The sequence below is a fragment of the Motacilla alba genome, chromosome 3, assembly GCF_015832195.1.
Source record: "Motacilla alba alba isolate MOTALB_02 chromosome 3, Motacilla_alba_V1.0_pri, whole genome shotgun sequence".
Classification (NCBI taxonomy): Eukaryota; Metazoa; Chordata; class Aves; order Passeriformes; family Motacillidae; genus Motacilla; species Motacilla alba.
In genome coordinates this window covers 83,951,318-83,975,089 of record NC_052018.1, presented here as the reverse complement: position 1 = coordinate 83,975,089, position 23,772 = coordinate 83,951,318, and the positions used below count along the sequence as shown (strand labels likewise).

General features: G+C 42.1%; 2 protein-coding genes across 2 annotated transcripts in view; one reads left to right on the top strand and one right to left on the bottom strand.

Moving 5' to 3' along the window:
• Positions 1-1,174: 1,174 nt before the first annotated feature.
• Positions 1,175-2,540, top strand: SAYSD1 (SAYSVFN motif domain containing 1). Its single transcript, XM_038132166.1, has 3 exons — positions 1,175-1,339; positions 1,598-1,966; positions 2,046-2,540. The coding sequence occupies exons 1-3, from the start codon at positions 1,175-1,177 to the stop codon at positions 2,334-2,336; spliced, it is 825 nt and encodes a 274-aa protein (XP_037988094.1). The 3' UTR covers positions 2,337-2,540.
• A 1,230-nt stretch (positions 2,541-3,770) lies between these two features.
• Positions 3,771-23,772, bottom strand: part of GLP1R (glucagon like peptide 1 receptor) — an 83,372-nt gene continuing 63,370 nt past the window's right edge. Inside the window, exons 8-13 of the mRNA XM_038132624.1 lie at positions 21,141-21,201; positions 16,925-16,994; positions 16,141-16,229; positions 13,055-13,193; positions 12,207-12,248; positions 3,771-7,185 (exon numbers count right to left, since the gene is read on the bottom strand). Of these exons, the coding sequence (XP_037988552.1) occupies positions 7,018-7,185; positions 12,207-12,248; positions 13,055-13,193; positions 16,141-16,229; positions 16,925-16,994; positions 21,141-21,201 (569 nt within the window). The 3' untranslated portion in view covers positions 3,771-7,017. The remainder of the gene's footprint in view (positions 7,186-12,206; positions 12,249-13,054; positions 13,194-16,140; positions 16,230-16,924; positions 16,995-21,140; positions 21,202-23,772) is intronic.

Below are 23,772 nucleotides of genomic sequence, written 5' to 3'. Positions count from 1 at the left end.
AAGCTGTTTGTTTAAAACAGGATATATGTTTAAAACAGGATATATATACATAATTCAAGATTTTATGGATACAAATTTGTTTAGGTATTTATCCACACTGTAACACTCATTTAGAGATGAAGTTACTGGAGTGCTCTTGAGCTTCAAAGGTATAATTCATGGCACTCTTCTATGTATTCTAACAACACATGGCAATATAGGCAGCCCAATAAAATAGCCACAAAATAGCTACTTGGATGCATAACTGCAAATACATGCTAAAGCTGCTAAATCTTGAGTAAAATCTGACAACACTGGGTGCAGCTAGCAAAGGTGATATTTTATATATTATTCAGATAAAACTATTACTTTGACTAATGAAGTCTATAGAACAAGGAGCTGTTTCCATGAACAAGAGGAAGAAAAATAAATACAATAAAATAAAATAAAATAAAATAAAATAAAATAAAATAAAATAAAATAAAATAATGTCCTGTGCAGGCTATCTTAAAACATTTTTGACTGTTATTTCAAAATCAAATTTCCACAAATAAAGAGAAAAATTTTATTCATTGCAGCACTCTCTGCAAAGTCGGAAGGTCAAAAGAAAGTCATTTCGTAACCAAGCTTAAAATAGGCATTTGAAAAATTATTTAGCTGGGAAAAAACACAATTTTTTCCACATTAAGATAACTTAAGAACACCCAAATTGATTTTTATTAGACTTCTCATATTCACTTCTAAGCTGACACATGCATGAGACATTCAGCCCCAAAGGTCACTTCTGAGAAGGCTATAAGTAACTGGAAACAGCACTGCAGGATGAAATGATGGCTCATTGCTGACTGTTACTGCTGGAGAGTGATAGATATTTTACTCCTGAGGCTAAGAGACAGATTCTGTAAATAAATTTTTATTTCTTGGCAGTGCCGAAAGCTGGAACATGATGTGATAGAGCTGGTTTTCCCGATGTTATTAGTTGACTTAAAGAGAGTGTGGGATGGATGCTGGCAAGGCCTGTGTTGGAGGGAGCCCACCACAGGCTTTTCTCCATAGCCAGAGAAGGGCACAGGGCGAGCCCTGGCTCCCGGCGCCACATGGTGACGGCCAAGCCCATTGCGGTGCTCTCCTGCTCGCTGCTCTGCCCCAGCTGCTCCGTGCCCTGCTACGACCTCTGCTCGAATGCCCAGCGCAAATGGCGCTGGTCAGCTTGGCTGTGAACACCTTGTTCCTCCTCCCCAGGCTTGGGTCACTCCATGCTTTATTCTCTCCATCCTCTCTTCTTTTTGGTGCCATCATTAGTGAGCAACTGAGGTTGTTCAGCCCAGAAGAGAGGTGGCTTGCGGGAGGTTGTAGCCAGGTAAGCGTCAGCTCTTCTCCCAGGCAACCAGCGACAGGGCAAGAGGACACAGAAGAGGTTTAGGTTGGATGGGAGGAGGAATTTCTTCACAAAGGGTCTGATTAGACGCTGGAATGGCCTGCCCAGGGAGGTGGCGGAGTCACCATCTCTACAGGTGTTCAAGAAATGGCTGGACGTGCCATTTAATGCCACGATCTTTTTGATTTGGTGTTTGGTCAAGGGTGGACTGTAATTCAGACGCCTTTTCCAACATAATAGTGTGAAAACAAAACACGAGAGGTCTCCGGTAATTTACAGCTTTTCTCCAGAGAAAATCTCCGGCTCTGCTGTCCATCCCGGACGGCGAGGACGGGCTCACCAGCTGCCTGCGGCTCCCCACGCTGGGACCCCATCCCCTTTCGCAGCTCCCGGTTCCCCAGCCCCGCCTCTCCCGGGCCGTCACGGGCCTGGCGCAGGCGCGGCTCGGCCATGGCGGCCAGCGTGGAGCGGCGCCTCGCCCAGTTCCGCGCCGCCCGCGGCAGCGCTGCCGCCGCTCCGCGCCCAGCCGAGCCGCCGGGAAAGGCCACGGCTCCGGAGGCCGCCGAGGGACCGCGGGCAGCCGCGGAGAGCTCGGGCGGCGGCGCTCAGGTGAGCGCCGAGGCGGGCGGGGCGGGGGGTGCGGTGGCCGGCCGGTGCCTGACGCCGCGTCTCCCCGCCGCCTCCGCAGGTCCGGCCCGGCGCGGCGGCGGCTCCGGTGTGGGCGCGCCCGCTGCTGCTGAAGGTGCTGCTGTGGGCCGTGCTGCTCGCGCTGTTCGCGGAGCTGGAGCTCGGGCTGCCCTACTTCGTCCTCTCCCTGCTCTACTGGATGTACGCCGGCACCCGCGGCCCCGCCGAGCGGCGGCCCGGCGAGCTCAGCGCCTACTCCGTCTTCAACCCCGGCTGCGCCGCCATCGCCGGGACGCTGACGGCCGAGCAGCTGGAGCGGGAGCTGCACTACGGGCCCGCCGCGGGCAGGTAGCGCCGGGCCCGGCGGGGACTGCGCTGTGCTGGGCCGGGACAGCCGCCGCGCCCGGCCGGCCCCGCTGCCGCCGCCCCGAGGAAGGGCCGGGGCTTGGGGAACTGAAATGGGGTTTGTTCCTATGCAAGAAAACACCTGAGCCTTACTGCTGGCCCCGTGTCCCGCGGTGCCGGCCGGTCCCGAATAAAGCCGTAGCAAAGCCTGCGCTCTGGTCTCGTTTCCTGGGGCCGGGCAGCTGTTTCGGTCGCTGTGGAGCGGCCCCGAGAGGCACGGCCTTGTCACAGCTGTGGCTGCCAGCGTGTCACCTGGAGGGCTTCAGCTCCCCAGAGTTTGCCACAGGTGATAGACACAAAGGCTGGCCTTTGACGGCACCTGCAGTAGACGGGCCTGCTGCTGCTCTCCCTTGCACCGGCTGGAAACCTCACGCTGAAGAAACGACGAGAAGCAATAGCCATATACCTAAAATAGGCTGCTCCTTTGGTTTGCAGTGGTGTCTTTCACCTAACAAACATCAGATTATAGTTCCTTTTTTGCTTCATATTACAGTTTTCATAATTGTAAGCTGAAAAATACTTACTCCTGGCAGGTGTATTTGTATGATCCACTGCTGTTTTAATATGTAGGTCATTGCATTGAGCCAGACCTGCTCAGCAAAGTGGTAGTCACCACTGCTTAAAGCATAGAGAAAGCATATGGGTGTGGCATTTGAGAACATGTTTTAGTGTTCTAAAACATTTCCTGTGGTGGTGATGCTACATAGGCAGTTGGACTTGATCTTTAAGGTCTTTTCCAACCATAACAATTTTATGATTTGTTAAGTCATAACTTTGAAGAGCAGCTGCTAGAACTTGTGTCTCTGAGGACAGAGTTAAGAAGAAAAGTCACAAATTGGTCTTTCGAGTCCTGTTCCATTATGTCTTTTCTAATTTAACAGTTAAACACATTGTTAAGGCTTGACTCAACACAAGTTTGATCATTGGTTGTAGAAACAAAAGAAAGTGGTGCTTTGAATTTAACTGGACTAGTAAGAGAGTAATAGATTAAAACACATGTAATATGTTAACACTGATACGCATCTCTCAGTAGCTCTCAGCACTCTTACAGTTTCTGTCTTGCACTGTTGTATAAATTCCAAGTCCTGCTATTTGAAGGCAAAAAATTTTGTCATTTGCACATATTCTGTCATCGTCCAGTAAAACCCCCCCAGTGTTTTCATTATTCTTACTGATTCCTTTTGACTCTATAACTTGCTGCATTTTGTGTTTGATTAACGTAGGCTCAGCAGGGTCAAACACCTCTAGGTAGTGGACACGCAGTTGCACATTGTTTCTTTCAAAGAACCACGGACTGTGAATCTTTCCATTCTTAAAAAGTATTCTGGTAACAGGGTGAGAAGTAGTTAGATGATACTCAAAACACCTGTAAGCAATGGAATTTTGTGAGTTGAAACTTTATTCACAACAATAAAAATAAACATCAGCACAGTGTTTATGGGGAGTTGATAATCTGACATCTTGTACAGTTCAGTTCAGTGGGTATTTTTTAAAACGAAGAAATACATGCAAATAAATATTAAATATAAGGTAAGATCAATGAAATTATAAAAATTCATAGCAGCAATGCTGGAAATAAAGTTTTCACTTGCTATACACTCTAGCTGCATTATGTCCAGGTGGATTTATACTCTTGTATTTAATGCTTCATGAAACAAGTTGCCACAATAAGTGAGCATGAAGCCAAAAGGCACAAGAAATAAAAACCGACACAGTTCATCTCTTCCAGTGCTTTGTGTTGGTTTGCTTATTTCATGCTACTTAAATAAATGTACATTACACATTGTAAAATAGAGATGGCATGAATAACAAAGGCTTGTAAAAGGTTTTACTGAAGTAGATAAAGTATGATGGAGAAACTGGCATTGAGGCCTTGCTCAGTCTCTAAATACACAAATACTGTAATTCTGCTTGGTGTTATTTCCACTGAGTTGTTTTGAGAGGGGATTTTAAAAGGTTTGAGCTAGTGAGAGATTAATTACAGGGGGGAAAATTTTCCTCTGCAGCCTTCTGCTTGGCTAAGACCTCACTTTGTTACTTCACTTTTCTCTTGTGTTCTAACAAAGCAGAAGTCACCAAGATAAGTTAACTGGAGTTATTCCTGTGGGCCCAAAGCCCTCAGTTCACAAATTAGTAGGAGGGACAAGAACAGCTTACTAACTCAAAAGCACGTCAAGCTGTTGAATCTTGCTTGTGACAGCAACTGAGTACAGGTTTGTTACCTACCACACATGGAAATGCTCTCTATTTCCATGTCCGTCCTCTTTCATTTGCTACACACCCTTGTTTGTCCAGCACTGCAGTGAGTTAGAACACTTCTGTAACTTCCTGTTGTCATAGCAAAACTATCATCTTGCCAACAGCTGCACAAGCAGCAGAAACTTTTTTCCCAGGTTTGCACACTACTAAGCAGGACCAGCATCCACTCTTGAATATTAATGAGTGAAATTATTCCCACCAGTGTGCATTAAACCACAGGTGTAAATTGCATCTGTCACCATGCTGCCCTTCATCTGCCAGTGACAATCTTTAGTACTTTTTTCCTATTGTCAGCACTTCAGGATAGACATTAGATAGAAACGTCAAGCATATTCCGTACATACAGGAAGCTAATTAATTAACTTGCAGGACAGCAGTTAATGCCTGCATGTAGTAGACAAGTATTGTATTGATGGTCACACAACACAGAAGCTAGTTATTAAATATACAGAAGAACCTGAAGTGCTTTGTTCCAAAGTCAGCTTTGCAACCAACGTTAAGAGAGGGAAGGCCTGGAAGCAGCCTGCAGAGAAGCCAGCATGCTGAAGACACATAAGCCAGCCTGAGAACTGTGGTGGATTTCTGCAAACATGTCTTTCTCCCTGGAGCTCAATTACTAGTATTAGAGCAGAAGGTGGTAACACATCCTCTTTAATTCAATTCTAACCTTATGATTGCAAAACTAATCCATGCTGTTGGCAATTAGGATTCTAATACAATGATTAAATAATCCCATGCAAAGCAATCTAGCTTCAGGCAGGAAAGATGCTGAGTTACATCCCAGAATATCCAGTCCACTTTCTTGGTAATAGGGGCTGTGAATGCAAGTGCAGAGACTTGAAAATAGGGAGGGTTATTTCTGCTGAGTTGTTGTAACTACTTTGCCATGGAAGTTACTTACTTATTACAAGAAATCTGTGAGCAGGGAGATTCTCAGAGCTCGTCTTTGGCACTTCGCCTCTTTGTTGTAAAGGGAGCCCAAGTAAGAGTAAAGCTGTGCAAAGGTTGTTATTAAGTGATGCAACCTATCACATCCAGCTTCTAAAGGTACTTCTGCTTGTCCCCAGCAACTCTTGTCAACGTCAGGAAGGGAACACAGTACACAGTGCAGATGCAGTCACTGCACAAGCCCTTGTTGTTTTAAACGGACAGAAAAAAAGCTCATGGAGTTCAGGATTTTTTGTTTGGAGTTGTTGGTTTTGTTTGTTTTTTTTTCTTGGAATGCTGCTGATGGGAAGCTGGCAGGCGCTGGAGGATGACAGCCCACCTCGGGAATGGGGGCCGGGAGCTGTCCTTGGTCCTGAACTCACGCCCTTGGCCAGGGCCACCTCACCCTCCGCACGCAAGGGTACCTTGTGTCACTGGAGAGAAGGACCAAGGGCAGAGGGGAAACAAAAGTGATGAGCACACACTGCCAACTACCGAATCCTTGCAATGAGGAGAGGTCTGCTGAAATCACCAGTGGCCACAAGCTGATTTCTTTCTGTGTGTTTGCACCCACAAGAAGCAGAGTAAAGCTCAGACATGAAAGGTTCTCTTGAAACACAAGCCATCACCCCATCGCCGTGAACGCCTGTGTGCCCACCAGGTGGGCAGCCTAGCACTGACAATGGAAGGGCTGTGCATGCAGGGCACATTTCCACCCATGTCAACAGAGACAATGTGCACCTATTCCTAGCAGAGGAGGTACCGAGCAGATACTGCATTTTTATTTTGTTTGGGTTTTTGTACTTTTTTTAAGTGAAGCTTGAAGATAGCATTCAGAAGTGCTCACTACACTACCTGCTGTATATTGATAGCCCTTCAGGATGCTGTTCTTCACCTACCCAGAAAACAGATTGGCATATTTTCAACTTTAACTTTGGGAAACCCCTGCTACAAAACTGATTCTTCCCTGAAACGCAAGTTGCATCCCACTAAATTTTTTTTTTCTAAAAATGGTGATAGCACCTTACCCTGTCCCCAGAAAAGTCTAAATGTATTTCTTGGCAATAATCATATTCTATATCCTTGTAATTTAATCAGTCAATCACTCAGCTCACCCACTCAACAGTAATAAGCCATTGACCCTGTGGTTTCAGACTGGATCAATGCAACGCTTAAGTTTTGGACCCCTGGAGGCCTTGTGTGCGAATAGGAAAAAACTCTTAACTTACTTTAGACATGACCAATTTTTCCTCTGATGTGTTCATTACATTAGCAGATTGCTTTCCCTAGAAACCTTTGTCCAACAGCCTGCAGGCAATGAGCAGCACATGCTTAAGTTTCTTGCTGGACATGGCAAACTTAAGCCACTTGCTTGGGTATTTAAGGGTTTTCAGGTACATTATACAGTTCATTGTTCTCAGTCCGATTCACCTGCAGAAATCTCAGCTGAATGTGGCCTGACAAGTGGCAGCATAGACACTGCTGCCTACTGTGCCTCCACTGCTGATGCTGTTGGCCGGACACTTCAGAGGTTTCATACTGCTGTCCCTCTGGACATACAAGTGTTCCAATCTCCAGCGCTCCCAGCTTTTCCGAAACTCCATCTGAACCTAACAGAAGCAAAGAAGGAAACAAAAGGAATTAATGTAGAATTAATCAGCTCTTTAAATGACTCCATCAGAAAACAGCAAGGATACCCCACTACTGAGAAAAACTGGAAGTGCTTTAAACCTGCAATATTATTGCTTCCAATTATCCAATTATCTCATTAATCCATTGTAGGCCATTCCACATTTAAAATAATGATAACATTCATTTTCACTTGTAGAAAAAAAGTTCTTCTATGCACCAGAAAATCTTACCTTCATTATTTTGCTCTAAATGTATTCACCTGCAATACTGATTGGACTCTATGCCCTACCAGTACTAACAATTAAACTGACTTTGCTTATCAGCCATGAAACAGCTGAAAAGACTGACTTTCTGCTCAATATTGCACCACAGGTATTCTTAAGATTTCTAACTTCTGGTTTGATTATAAACATTATTATGTCCTGGATTATTTTTGCTCTTTGAATATTTATGTGGGTTCTTTTTATTTCATACAAAACCCAAATGTTTATTCAGAATTGAAAGCAACAATTAAGCAAGTTAGAGATTGTACTTGTTCCCCTTTTAAATTACAATTACAGTATCTCATTCCAGATAGTAGCTTTTCTAGAAGCTACGAAGTATGCTCATCTAGTCACAAGTTCTGGGTCAAACTGTGTAACCTCTGCACAGGTTTGAAAATTTATCCAGGATTTTGTAACTGCTAAACAAGAACAGAATTAGATCTTCCTGTTCCACAGGCAAAGTTCTTGCCACTTGACTGAAGTAAGAACCTCCATTAGCTTTTAACACATAAGGCAGAGGACATAAAATTTCACACTTTTTACTCTTGATAAAGGCAGGATTGCAACCACAGTAATAAGTTCATTATGGCATGTACTTCAGCCCGGAAATAAGTTCACTGTAGGTGGGTCACTTAAGGGAGCATTCTCTGGAGAGATGTTTGTTCTTTTATTTTAGGATCTCATACTGAGTACCATGAGACTAAGTAGGCTGATGGCAGTTTCAGCACAGGTTTGTCATCATGCCCAGGCTGTTGAAACCTTCATATTCTGAGGGAAAACTCCTAGGGAACCAGCTGCTGTATGTCTGTTTTCTTTGCTCATTCACTGCAAAAGACTGAATTTGAGAGGCAGTCCTAAAAAAGGAGCAAAGCCGTACAAAACTAATTGTATTCCCCTGGTGGGTGCCTCTATCAGTGCTTGTCAATTCTGGCTTACAGCCCTTGCATTGAATGTCCTGGTGGAACCAGCTGCATCTCTGTGTTTCTGACAATCTGTCAGAATCCAGAATCCAACCTCCACTGTCACAACCAAACGGGTCAGAAGGAAAGATGCTGAGACAGATGCTTGTACTCTACCATGGTAAGGGGGGTTTCTTGTGTCAAAGGTGCACAAAGACACAAAGAAAGACAGCGTGTCTGGGATAGCTTGGCATAGAACAATGAGGGAGAATGGTCAGATGAAGGCAGAAATGCAGGAACCACAGTGTCTGCAGGAAAAGAATTGACCATATTACCACTCCATTATTTGGCATCTTTTGTGGGCAGGGAAGCATAAGGCAGCACAGGGAAAAAGCTGTTGTAGGCATTTACTGGCAAATCCTGAATGAAAGCATGACGGTAGTGACTGACTGAATAAGTCAATGAGCAATAGAAATAGGTACCTTTAGGTCAGTCAAAGGGAGGAAATGAGTCTTTACTCCAGCTGGACATGACAGGCTTGAGCTATGAGACAAACAGCCTGCAAAACTGAGATAAAGTGAATGGAAGACCTGGACAAAAGACTGTAGGAATGGGTTTATCTTCGGAACAGATATGACTGGCATAATATCAGTTTTCTCTCCAGGGGTTAGGAAGAGGGTAGGGAGCAGGTCTGCTGCCTGTGTGGAATTGAGTTTTTGCCTAAATGGCTTTGAATGTATAAGCAAGGGAATTGTTTAAGACTGATTTTGCAGAGGCAGTTCCTGAGCACAGAAGCAGATCTACAGATCTTTCAGCAAAATACTTATCCTACTAACTTCCCTGTGTTGATAAGATTCCCCAGAAATAAGCTACGCAGGAAAATGATACCGAAAACAAAGCTCCCATGATGTGCTGACTTCGGCTGGGGTAGAGTTAATTTTCTTCACAGCAGCTAATATGGGGCTGTGGTTTGTATTTGTGCTAGAAACAGTGTTGGCAATATAGAGATGCTTTTGTTATTGCTGAGCAGGACTTGCACATTGCCAAGACCTTTTCAGCTTCTCATCCCACCCGACAGTAGGCAAGTTGGAGGTGTGCAAGAAGCTGGGAGGACACCTACCTGCCAGTGGGAAGTAGTAAATTAATTCCACATTTTGCTTTGCTTTACCTATTAAATTGTCTTTATCTCAACCCAAGAGTTTTCTCACTTTTATTCCTTCAATTCTCTTCCCCATCCCACCAAACTGGAGTGAGCTAGTGGCTGCACAGCACGCAGTTGTTGTCTGAGGTTAAACCATGACATGTGAGACAGGGGAAGAAAAAATTTTATGTAGGGTATTTTAAAATAAAAAGGAAAGAGGGGGGACAAATTGAAAAAGTTGGTCATGGAGGTTTAAAGCTGGAGAAGATCTCTCACAGAGAGCTCTGGATTGAGCTTTATGCAGCTAAAGGGGAAGGAAGTTGACAGTGTATTCAGCAATGAATCTGGAACCTGATTATAAAAAAGCCCTAAATTTTGGCAAAAAAAAACCCAGCAAGTGATAGTGAAAGGAAAGTAGGTCTAAAATGGGACAGAAATGAGCTGATGGAAGAGTTTAATTAATAGTCTGTATAGAGAATGAAAAGAAATTAAAAGCAAAATGGAGGATTGGCCAGTATTTCAAGAACTCAGAAGTCCTGGCACCAGGACAGATTCTTTAAAGTAGAAGAGACTGAATCGTACTTCCATTGTGACAAGAAGGCAAAAAGGAGAACCAAGGCTACAGAGAATGAAATCTGAACCATCTTCAACTAAGTGGTGAAAAAGGCAACATCTCTGCGGTTTAAAATATTTCTTATAGAAAGCAGCACTAACAGCAGAAAAACTGGTCATATTAAGCCTAGCTCATTTTGCAAAGAACATTGGTGGTAACAGGCAATCTCATGAGACCCAACTGTTGGCTTCAGAGGAAGTTCAGAGAAAATCCAGAATCCTTAAGGCAGAATAAGACTGAAATATGAGCAAATTCTAATTTTCTTTTTCAGAATAGATATCAGAAAAGGACATTAATATCACTTCTGTCTTCATTTCTACTAATGATCTGTGCACCACGACCTGCAAGGAACTATCATTCTGTATGGTTAAAGAAAAAGTCAGACAAAAATAAAATGTAGACCACATTGCAAACAAGGATAGTCTTTGGACACATATGGTGTGTCAGAAGACAGTTTCTCATTTAGTTGAGGAAAAGAATTCTTATCTAGTTTGGAACAAACTTTACTTAATCAAACTCTTCGTAAAGATTTTTTTTTTATGGACACTGATGACCAGGCTTCACAAAAACCCTACTCCCCTCTTTGAACAAGAGTTGGAACAAGAAAAATAATTCATCCTAGACTGTCAGTGAAGCTGAACTCATCGTGTTTAGATTTTTTATGAACTACATTACAAAGGCAAGAGAATTATAGTAACAAGAGATTTGGACCATTTCTTAGAAACATAGGTAAGCTACTACACAGTAAGCTCCCTCAAATGAAACAAGAGTGCCTGTTTAAGACCTTGTAATAAAGTTTGGGTTATGATGTAACTGCTGTTATTTCATGCGAAGGAAGTTATTGAGCATTACACATGAGAGGCCTTGGCTGCAGCTGCACAAGGGATGTGTGAGCAAACACCAAGGTGAATCAAAAGAAATACATGATCCACCAGCAGACGGTGCTGCATCTCAGGATTGAAGTACACCTGTAAAGCCATACAAGGAATTTGAAATAAATGTTCTCTAATTCATGACACGCAGCAAATGACACTCATTCCCAAAAGTGAAGCCTGCTGCTATTCACCTCTGATTTTGGTAAGCAGTACAATTAATAGACTCACTTCAATAAAATCTTACCCACAACCTACAAAAGTGAGCAGACTCCTGAAAGGCTTAATTCAGGATGCCTGCTACTTTCCTGTTGACTCCAGCTTGGCCATAATGATAGAAGTAGCACATTTTTCTACTAATTCCAATTCATTGATGAGGCCTGTCTCTCAATAAGTGATCTTGAATTACAATGTCATAGTTAAAAGTATATTTATTGTGAGTGTAAAACATATTGATGTGTATTTAATTTAATAATGTAGTGACTCAATGAGTAGTGTTCGCTTCCCTTACAAACCTGGCTGCCGAATGAATGAATAATAATCACTTAGAAGGTAAGACGAGAGATTCCTGCAATACTGAAACAAAACAATACCTTTTCCCACTACAGGGCTGGGATTCAGCAGAAGCCACAGAAGATGGTACTTGCAATCAACTTAAAGCAAAAGGTACACTTCTTCTGTGTCTGTGTCTTTACCACTCTGTAATGTTCAGTTTTAAGGAGAGTGATGATGCGTTCAAGCAGCTGGGCCACAGGGAAACCAAATGAAACCAAACAGTACAGCAATAGCCACGAGGATTCTCCAACTTCACCAGCAAGCTGAGCTGAGTTCATAGAATAAAATGTGCTCCACTCCCACATTCACAAAAACAAGCAAATAAAAAGCAAGCAAAAGCAAAACAAGCAAATAAAATAAGACAGATTAGGAAGAGCAGCTGTAATTCTTAATTAAAGAACAGTGCAAACTACACAACTATAAGAAAGACTGTTCGTGAAATTTCATGTCTACAAATAGTGACCGTAAATTATACTGCCTGAATTCCTTCCAAACACATTTGTCTGATGAGTTATCCCACAGAGCTGTGCAGGGAAGGTTCTGTTAAACAAAAAAAGTACTGAAAAAAGACAATTTAGCAGTTCAAGACCATTTTCAATTTCCTTTCTTATAGTGTATGCTGATAAGGCAAATTGGAATAAAATAGTATCTCTTACCTCATTATTGATGAAACAGTAAAGAATTGCAACCATCAGCCCCTGAAATCAACATAAACCAGAACAGTGAGCAGAGCAGTTTCCTCACTTTGCCAAACTCAGTTGCAAATGGCTAGAGGCTCCACACTGACATGTCTCTGATAAGACTGAAAGGTGGAGAACCCTTGGTCTGTGTCAACTCTGATGGCAGAGCAGAGGTTTGACCAAACTATGTCTCAAAGCACATGATCTTAGGAAGGAGTTGTTGTTTTCTTCAATCTGTTATTTTTGTCTAGTGATTTCTTTCCCCTTATTCCTTACAAAGCAAAGGTTTCAAGTCTTAAACATTTCATAAGTGAGTAATTCACAGTGGCCTTAAATACAGCTCTGTGCTTCATAAACAGGGAATGAGTGAGTGTGCAGGGAAACAGAATAATGACTTCCTTACAAAAGGATACTCATTTGAAATGGCTTTACCTAAGGGAACAGTTAAATAAGGAGCTGGAGACAGCTACCTCTCCTAGCACAGATTTTCCAAGGAGTATCAGAAACACTGGAGAAAGCACAAAATGTGCTTTCAGCAACACCACTGTACAATTACAGGAAATCACAGACAATTTTGTTATTGCCCTGAGGTGAACCATAGGAAGTGAAAATTAATATGTGGACAGGAATACCAGCTTACTGTAGTAAAGTTGGCTGTTAAAAATTAGTCCTTACACTTTCCCTTCCACTGTCATAATCCTATAACATCCAGTGCTAAACTGAGAAACATAAGGAACATAAGCATGTAATGAATGAAAGAGAAAGCAGGTCCTCAAATAGCAGTTAAAAATATCTTATATGCATGGGTACACTGTAAGTGCTACCTGAAACGAAGCAAAGGAGAGCTCAGTAAAAAGCTTCACAAAGCGCAGCATCCCTCTGGCATGCTCGTCAGTAATAAAGGCAAAGATGACCTCGTGGGTCCCCAGCAGTGGGATCAGAGTCAGCGTAGACTTGGCCAACCTAAGGTCACAAAGAAATTAAAGATACATCAGTGCCACTGAACAGACCATTGTTGATCCAAATGATCACTGGGAGTCACCCTTTCTGCATTCTGTTTCTGACATGGTTTCAACTTTCCTAAGTCACTGCACCACTTTGTGATGCAGGCTCCTGTTCCAGAGGCTGCAGGATAAAAACTTCCTCAACATAACCTTAGTTAAGTTCCTACAAGTTTTAACCTCCCCTGCCACTTCACTGCAGATCATTTATTGGTGACAGTAAAGCTCTGTATCCAGCTACTGGCTGTATTTCACCTGGAAAATCTTCCAAACTCAGTAAGAAGCCATGTGCTTTCTTGTACCTGTGATGTCTTTCCTCTGTATTCTTTTCTCCACCTGTAATTGGGAAAGACAACCAAAACCTACCTTCTTGATGACATTAAAGACATAATCTATTATTGCAGTGGTTTTCAGGGCAGTTAGGACTTGGTGAAGGGAAGGAGAGATCTTGACTCCATTTCAGAAGGCTGGTTTATTATATGATGATATATATTACATTAAAAATACTACACTATAACAATACTATAAAGAATAGAGAGAAAGATTTATCAGAAGGCAAGACAGGAATAGAAAGGAATGAATAATAAAGTTTTGTGACTCCTAGAGAGTTTGAGAGTTGCTGCCTCCTCGATTGGCCACCAAGTAGAAACAGCCTACATCGACTAATTAAGAAAGCACCTGCTGCATTCTACAGTAGCAGATAACAAATTGTTTATACTTGAAGCTGAGGCTTTTCAGCTTCTCAGGACAAGAAAATCTTAGCAAAAAGATTTTCATAAAATATCACAACCACAATCTATCAGTAACTGGAATATTTTTTAAAATGTCTTGGCAAAGGGAGTAGTACTTGGTATTCCTTCCCACCTCTGTGGTGTGTTAAATCTTCTAAACATGGTAACTATCTGTAACTGCAGAACACTTTGTCAAAGCAATCAAACTGTCTTAAAATGAGTGATGGCAAGTTCAAAGACACAGCTAGCAAAGGATGAAAGACAAACCAATCTGAAAGAAATTATTCTTCACCTGTGAGCAAGTTCAAGATACACAACCACAAGAAAAAATTCACAAGAATGATCCTTAACTCTCTTTTGATGGACATACATGCCAGCCACCCAACAGGACGGTGATCCCCAGGTGCCTGGGGATCCTGTGGGAGCTTCCTGGGCCACAAACCCAGCAACATCTCACAACAACCTGTCTTGAGACAAGTCAGTAGATGCAAAATCACTCAACTAGCAGGGCTGTCAGACCTTTGTAGCTCTTGTGTGCCTGAAGGCTACTGGCTGCTATTCTGAATCATGTAATCATTCAGGTTGGAAGGCACCTCTGGAAGGCTCTAGCCCAACTCCAGTTCACAGCAGGTTACTCAAGGCTGTGTCTAGCTAAGTTTTGAGTATCCCCCAGATCCTCCAAAGCCCCTCTGGGCCTCTCTTTCAGCATCAGACCACTCTGACTGTGAATTTATTTTCACCTGACATGCAAGGGGAATTTCTCTTGCTATAACTTACGACCTTTGCCCTTGTCCTTTCACTGTGATCCTCTGAAAATATTCCATTTTCTGTACAAGTGGGCTTGGAATCAAAGCCTCCAGCTCAGACAAGTCCTCATCTTTGCTTTGAATTCTCAAGACACATTAGGATTTCCAAAATTTCATGTGAGGTAAAGAAGGTAGGTAACACACACGGCAACTTACACTGATAAGAAATCACCAAAATATATGCTGTGTCTTGTTTAGAAGACTGCAGCATTGAAATACCCAATGTAAAATAGCTAAGCCCAGTGACAGCAGCAGTCTACCACAGCATGTTGCTCCACACTTGAAGAGCTAACTTGTTATTCTTACATTGTTTTTCAGACTGCAATACAAAAGTCAAGATGGACAAATGAAGGATGCAACCATGAATCTTAGCAAGCAGATTAAGTAACAGGGAGAATACAGACAGGGATAGACTGACTACAAACCAAAAACGGAATGTATCTGCAATAGCCCTGATATTTCTCTTGAAATATTTCATGCATTGAAGATTGAAGGTTTTCCCAATAACAACTGGCAAGAAGAACAAGGAGCAAAACTCAAAATTATCCCATCTTGTCTTACTTGAAGTGAAAGCTTTTATTTCTATCAACTCATATTTTTATGTTCAAATTAGAGTAAGATAGGATATTTCAGCTGGGAGGAACCTATGACAACCACCTGTTGAGAACTTAAAGCAAGTTCTTAAGGGCACTGTCCAAATGCCTCTTAAGCACTGACAGGCTTGGGGCATTGACCACCTCTCTAGGAAGCCTGTTCCAGGGTTTGACCATCCTCTCAGTAAAGAAGTGTTTCCTGATGCCCTATCTGAACCTCCCTCAGTGCAGCTGTGAACCATTCCTATATGTCCTATCACTGGATACCCTGGAGAAGAACTCGGCACCTCCCCTTCTACTTTGACTCCTCAGAGGGCTGTAGAGGGGAATGAGGTCGTCCCTCTGAGCCCTTTGCTCCAAATTAGGGAAGTCAGAAGTCCTCAACCACTCCTTACAGGACATTTCTTCCAGCCCTGACACTAGCCTTGCTGCCCTCCTCTGGGTGATTTCAAGGACTCTTAACATTCAGTACTTGCATGTACTGCAGGTATTTTAAAAATAACTGCTTACTTTATATTCATTCAGTCATGGAAGACTGTAGAGCGACAGTCATCTAGCCTTCTGTTTACAGCACAGGTGAAATACCTGCCCTGGTTTCCCTGAGACTTTTCTGTGGACTGACTGTCCAAGCAGTTACACCAATACATGTACACCATACCTGTGCATTACTGAAGGGCTGTGGTCTTTAACCACCTTTGTCAACCCACTCCTTTCACATATGTCCTTGTGTGCTTTTATTATGATGAGAATGAAAAGAGTCAGACCACCTTAAGACATACCTGCATTTTATGTCAGTTTTGCACATCAAATTAGCCTGAAGTTTGGAGATGATGATGCATATAACTCTGATGAAGATGAGGAAATTCACCTGGAGAAATGGAAGAAGAATTTATATCACCATCAATAAACCCATGTGCATAAGTACTCAAAAAGGCTGGTTTGTGTATGCATGTGTAGCTCTCTGTGCATCCTGCTATGAAGCAGCTGCAGAATTTGCCACAGAACTCAACTCCTTGCCAAGGAATTGTGGTCTAAACATGAATGCACAAGCCACCCTTGAAAACACAGGTACTTCATTACACAAAGCAGGGGATCCCAGTTACTCTCTGGGGAGTGAGACCCAGTAAAGGTGTGGGTTGGCCCATTTGTCTTGTCTGGAGGTCTGAGCCTGACACAGTATTGTGCCTGCAGAATATTTCTACACAATGCCACACATTTTGCAGCTCTTTTGTAGCCCAGTATCTTTGGTCTCCCTGAACTACCTTTCATACCTCCTGCTCACAGAGGAGTTAATAGGACTGCTGCAGCATGCTGTTCTGTTATCATGTCCTGCCACTACAACACGACAGCTTGTGGCCAAATTAAAGAAACAAAATGCTAGTCTGGAATTTCAGTGACAGAAACCAACTTGGTTTCATAAAATCACATTTCTGAATGAAAATGTCAATAGCCTCAAAGGTTATTAGCCTTTGGACATGGACAATGGCCACATGTGCATCTTTGTACCATATTGTGCTGTTCTCAGGGAAATGTGCCATCTCACAGCACTCATCTCAGACTCACCCCGATGGCGATGAGAATGGGCAGTCTGATGATCAGCCAGTAATTCATGTTATAGTTTCTGGTCCAGCAACTAGTAGGAGGACAAAAACAAGATGAAGGAAAAGTTTCAGTACATTACTAAAATCTCTTGCTTTTCATTCTGTTCCAGCAATGCAGATGGAAAACAATATTAAGGACTAGATACCAGGAAAGCACATCATGCTGACATGGAAACAGATGCAGCTGCTTCTGAGAAACACTGAATGCTCTGTACTATTGCAGCTATCATAATCCAACTGGATACTACTCACCAGCCTTTCTTGCCCACTAATGGCTAGCTCTCCTCCACAATTTGCTATGAATTATCATCCATTAATTGTGAAGATTTAGTCCATTAAAACCAAGGTCAATTTTGTCCTTTGGCTGAAAGAAGAAGCAGGGGGAATCTGTTTGAGTCTGATCTTTCTGCTGTCATTCTTAGCTTCCTCGTCCTGCACTGTTTATTATTCTTCAGTCTCCAATGTCAGATCATCTTATTTAATTGCTTGTTAGTTTTTATCCCATTACTTACCATCATTATTGTCATAACAGTATTGAGATCAGTCATCTATTTTATCTGTCCTTATTTTCAAAAAGGAGTTACTAATTTCAACCATGGGAAAGCAATTGCAGCTGCAAACTCCAGCTCCTTCGGTGCATATGCACAAGGTTTCAGGCTCACTGGGAGTTTTAAAAATTATAAACAAGTAAAATCAAAAGTAGGAGCAACAGTTCTTAACTTCTGCTGACCTGAGCCCTCTGCCAAGTAAGTAGCACACTGCAGCAATATAATTCTTCAGTTACTGCATGAGGCTCATTTTAGCTTTCAAAATTCCTGTCTCCTTGAGAAATATGGGAGAAAAATTACAAGAAAAGTCACGGCAGCCACAGTTTGGGATCACTGGTCTGAAATGCACCTTAAACTGAGGGTTTGTACATCTAGTTCCTTTCCTCTGGTCACAGCCAGCCACCACCACTGCTTGGTGGGCCATGTCTGTGTAGGATGGCCCAGGTGTTAGGGCAGTGCTCACAAGCCACTTTGCTTGTTGCTGCAGTGACAGCATTCTTAATATTTCTGTGAAATAACTTTGTTAGCCTCCTGCTCAGCATTACCCAGAAGCAACAGACATCGGTACAGCCAGCAGGTTTCTGAGCTACACAGGCTGGGAAACAAACCAGGAAACAGCACTATATAAAACACAGATTCCCCCGCAAAAAAGGTTTCTTTTCATCTCCAAATCCGTTCTGCCAAAACATACATATGCACAATTTTCCCTAAGGTTTCTTAACAGAGCTGTGAAAGTTCAGCTTGGGTGATGCTGGTGGAGCTGAAACCCTCCCCAGCCTTGTAGTGGGACAGTCTAAGAGAAAAGAGCAAACCATGCAGCACCTGGGAGGGATCCATGCTACAAGCACACACCCACATGTGCTCACTTTACCAGAGAGGAAAGTGCAGCAGCTTGGCTGTGGCAAGTCCACATTCCCTTGCAGGGACTGCAAGTCTGAGAAGGGCTCGGGATACTTTTTCTTCAATTTCAGTTTAATGTGTACAAAAAGCATATTATTGCCACCAGCAGATCTACAGCCTCCAATTAAATTGCATTTCAGGTATTGGACATAAAAGGTGTGCAGAGTGTGTGCAGTCAGTGTACCTGAGCCAGAACCTCAGTTACACTTCTTAACTGGTATACATGAGTGGGAGCCAGCTTCATGGACCCTTTGAAATTAACTTTATTTGAACGCCTCAAGACTGATGGGATAATAGGCATAGCTGGAAGTGGAGTTCTAATTTTCTCACTAGCTGCAGTAGATGCAGAGGTAATTTAAAAAAAATCTTTATAATAACAGAGGCTGAGAAACAATTCTTTATATTAACTCTGCTCCGTTTTTGCGTTAATGTGCTTCCTGTGGCACACATCAATTTTAGCTACTTTTAAATTTCTACAAATATGCGCAATAAAAAAACCATTACAGGTCAATTAAGGTGTCATGGCTATTGAAGCATCCAGAAAATAAAACTGGCAGATCTCTACATGATTTCTTGCCCATCTGTGCTTTCTGTGATTGCCACACTGATAAATACACCAATATCTATAGTGCTTGGGATCTATCCCTACAGTTTGCTCAGCACCTCTCAGAAGATGCTTGGCAACTAATAGCCTCAGACCCATGAATGGAGAATTTGTCCAATTAAAAAAATGCTAGTGGGATGTTTCTGCCTTTGCTTACCAAGCCAGTATTCTCCTTCTAGAAGTGAAAACACTGAATTTTACCTTGAATTGCTACAGGTGAATGAAAAAAACAAAAAGGATTGAAGGCTGACTCCCATACTTAATTGCAGACAGAAGCAAAAATGTGTAAGTATCAGCTTTTTAGGCACAGTCTAATAACTAAGAACAACAGCTTGCCTTTAATCATATTTGTAATCTAGACAAAGTATTTTTGAATAGCTCACTTTTTAAAACACTATAATTTGTTCTAAAGGAGTTTATACTTGCACATGTAAGGAAAGAAGAAGTCAGTGTGCAACCAACCCAGTCTTGGAGGCTTTAGTCCTTTACTCAAATGGCTCCATTCACAGGACTGCCTCAGATTCCTAGCCCTGACCACATTTATTTCCTGTTATTCTTCATAGCCATGGAAGTAGTTAAATCACAAATGAAATTTACAGCCCGCTGCACAGTGACAGAGCTATGGCAAACAGCATGAAAGATATCCCTGGCTAATCCAGCAAATGCCTGCCTAAGGCACAGAAATCTTGCCTTTCAGAGCAGCTGCTGCACGTAGTTATTTATTGCTGTATTTTACAAATATTTAGACAAGATTTAGAAAATTCAATAATGTGCAAAATTGCCCCTTTTAAGGTCTGCTGAAGGCAGTGAGTGACAGTTTTCCTTAATAGAAAATATAAATCAGCTCTGAGCACCACATAATGCGAGAGGCTCAGCATGAGCACTTTGAATACATTTTCTACATCAATGGGGAGATATGCCCATGGAACATCGCCTGTTCAGAGGCTGCATGGTCTCTACACCTATTCTGATAATTTCAACAGAACTTGCAGTACATCATTACAGCCACAATCTTGCTACAGAATATCGTCACGTCAACACTGAAAAGGAAAGGCAAGAAATCCTAGCATTGCTTAAGCCAGAAAAGGCAGATTTGACTGAACTGGTGCGGTACTATGAAGAACACACACACACAAAAAAAAGCTGGTTCTTAATAATCAGAAATGCCAGAAAACAGTTTGGAGGTGGCTCTGACGAAACTGAATTTTCACATTGCAGCAACTCTCCAATAATAATTGTGTCTGTGAATTAAAAAAAAAAAAAAAAAGAAAAAAAGGAAAGGATCCTGTACAAAAGTGTTGGCTGAGTAGTTTGGAAACTAAGTAAGAGGAAAAACCTTTAAAATAAAAATGAAAGAGCATAGATTTATTTCTTTTCGCAAAGAAAACTACCCAAATATTTCTAGGCAGCCACTGTCTCTAAAAGAAGAAGCCACTTTCCTCGCTTAAAAACAAACCAACAACAACCAACCAAAAATACCCCCAACAAGCTACAGTGCTATTTGTAAAATAGCTATTTATAAAGCATATACAAAGGCAATTTTTTCCAGAACAGCCATCATAATAAAAATGCACAAAAAATATTTTGTGTTTTACAGCAGTTTTACATGTGACATAGTTCACTTCAGCAAGACTAACGTAAGCAGAGAACGTGCCTTTATTTTAGGAAAACCTAAATAATGGGAGCTTAAACAAGAAAAGGCAATCACTTCTCTGCTGCTAGGCATAGGCTAATCACTACAAATTGCAGGCAGAAACCTGTGGGAGGCTGCTGTCTTCTTCTGAAACAACTGCAAAGGCTACTGCCAAAGGCACAGTATCAGGAGTGTCTTGGTTGGGTAGGATGACTGCTTTTGTTGATACTGTAAGTACAGAAAAACAAAACATACCTTCCCTTGACCTGGAAAAGAATAGATTTATTCAGACATGCAGAAAATTCTGATCAGAAAAAAACATATTCTTCTTTTCTGAAATGTTATGCAAGACCTTCAGACAAAACAGAAGCAATTATGAGAGGTTTCAGCACATTGCCAAAGCAAACCACGCTGAACAGAAAGCAAACAGTGACCTGCTGGTGCACACATACAGCACAAATGAGATAGCTATAAAAATCAGAACTAAACCAACCCCTCATCTTCATAAAGGTACTTGACAGTTCCCCAGAGGATAACAAACAGCATTGGCACACCTGAAAAGAGAGGAGACAAAGCTGACATTGACATTGAGACTGGGAAAAAAGTGAGAGAAGGACAACTCCCTCTGCCTCCCCCCATAATGATGAGCAACATAATTAACTGGTGTCAGGGTTGCAGCTCCTATCCAGCACAGATTGCCATGAAAGGTAGGCTCCCACCTAGCTCTCAACAGGCATGAAAAATGAACAATATAGGTAGGTGCTCCATAGCAGGTATTCACCACTTCTTCTGTGGATATTTTCACAGATAGGCCAAGGGAATTAAATTTTTGAAAGCTCTACTAGCCTGTGTACTCAGGCTTGAGAAAGGTGCAGTGTGCTCTGACCAAAACCTTTGTGTCTGAATTTCTGCTTGTGGATCACTGTATTCAAGCAGGACCAAGTTCAGGCTGTCTACTGGTACTGAGGCTGGAGCACACCCAGCCCCACATGCCCCCCATGGCAGAGGGAGGGTGGGCACACCCAGCAATGTCCTCCCCCACAGAGAAATCCCAGTTCTGGCTGTGGTAGTGGGGTGGACTCGAGTGGCTGCACAAAGACAGCAGAGGAAGCTAGCAGTGAGGAGAGGCTTGGTCCTACCCTCACCTGGCAGTGCATGGGCTTGGCTCATCAGCTCATCTGGGGTGGAAAGGGCAGAGACAAGCCAAGTAGGCTGGCACTCATTACCTGCTTTACAGCATTAAAGGCTCTCCAATCATTAAAAATAATTTTAAAGTGCACCTATCAACCAATACTCAGTACAGAGAATGATAAAAATGCAACAAAGAAGGAAAGCAAGTTGTGACTCAAAAGGCAGGATGAGGAATTTCTGCTTAAGGACAGATCAAGATGGTTGAATTCCTCCTTGGACAATGTCTGATGCTGCATGTACGTTGTACGGAAAGAGCAACATTTAGCATCCTTTGTTACTTTATTCTTAAGAACCAGTAAAGTCAGGGACCATAAGAACATCAGGCTGCAGCAGTAAGTTCTGCACTGGGCAAATCCACACTTCATGGCAGCAGAAGCTATAGGAAAATTGGTCATCCCCCACAGTCTGAATACCTCAAGCAGTATCTTTATTGGGTATTATCAGTAACAAACCTTCACTTTTGTTGTACTGCAGAATTTCTCTGCTATCAGAACAGCCAAATACTAAAGACACAGAATAATAAGATTCTCCTTAATCAGTTACTTAAAAAAAAAAAAGAGAGAGAGAGAACAAAGAGCAGCATGGAAAAATACCAATAATTAGAATAATAGCAAAGATAATGAACTGAGTAGAGATGATTTGGGCAAATAGCTATCATGTTCCATGTGTTTACTTGATATTGAGAATACACAGTATTTTGGCAGCAAAGTTACCAAAAACTCTATGCTGCCTTGATAGTCATATAAGAGATTAAGAACAGGCTCACTGCACATCACTTCCAAACTGAATGAGACTTTGATTCACAGAAACAAATTATAGTTTGAATTATTTCTTTCTTGACTTTGCCGAGCATTAAGACATCTTAATATGAAATTTACAGGATAAGACACAAACACTGAGAACACAAAGGCTGTATGTCAGTGGATATATCACTTGATAGATCAAGCAATAACAATAATGATTTGTGAATATCTCAGTCTTCTGGATACATCAAATCTCTCCATGTTTAATCAAATCACTTGACATTTAAATTGAGAACCTATTATTAATACTGTGTTTCAAAAGAGCCTAACTAGAGTGAGGCTGATATAAAAGAATAGCATCAGCTATGCAAATATTATACAAATTAACAGGCAGCAACTATAAAGCAACTTGTTCAACATGCTCTGCCCACTCCCACTTGTGATGCACACCACTGGTGTCTTGGTATTGCAGCACCATCAGTCACGCTATTTTCCATGCTGACAATGCACACTTTAGTCTGAGACAGCAAGACTTAACAGTGCACATATGAATTTGCACTGATGTTCAAACCTTACTGCATGGATACTACCTGACATCTACCAAATTCACAAAGCCTTGTCCTGAGAAATGGATTGCTCTGGAAACTGTCTGGGACACAGTCTCAGCAGATGGAAACGCATGCAGTTTTCCAAGCTGTAGTGAGGATCTAAAGAGGAGACTGCCCCAAGAACATTCCCTAATTCACTTCAAGCCTGTAGAAGTCATTCCATCACAGCAAAAGAGCAAATCTGAAGCACCTCTGCAATAGCTGCCGTTTGCAAGGATCACCGCTGAAGATGCCAGAAACTGCAACAGGCTGATGGTGATAAACTCTGCAACCTTAATTCTTGCAGGTTGATAGCTGACCCAAAATCTTTGAACACTACATGGCAATTATGAAATCTGTGATGTGTACTAGAAAATAAGCCTGCTGACAGCTCAGCTAATAAAGTTCAACTTCAAATGACTGGGCATCTGAATTATAGGCTGCAATAATAATATGTATTATGGATGATGAGAAAGTAATGCAACTGCCAAATCATCATCTTAACATCCCACTGCATAAATAAGCAGCACAACCTACTTAGTTTCACTCTAGCTTACATATTCTACACCTGGCCAGGTGCCTGCCCAGTAAGAAAAACAAAAGA

Bases quoted from the DNA above. Each gene is read 5' to 3' on its own strand.
- SAYSD1 (XM_038132166.1), top strand. From the start codon at position 1,175: ATGGCGCTGGTCAGCTTGGCTGTGAACACCTTGTTCCTCCTCCCCAGG. The intron at 1,340-1,597 runs GTAAGCGTCAGC...CCAACATAATAG, and splicing joins TTGCGGGAGGTTGTAGCCAG to TGTGAAAACAAAACACGAGA. The intron at 1,967-2,045 runs GTGAGCGCCGAG...CCGCCTCCGCAG, and splicing joins GCTCGGGCGGCGGCGCTCAG to GTCCGGCCCGGCGCGGCGGC.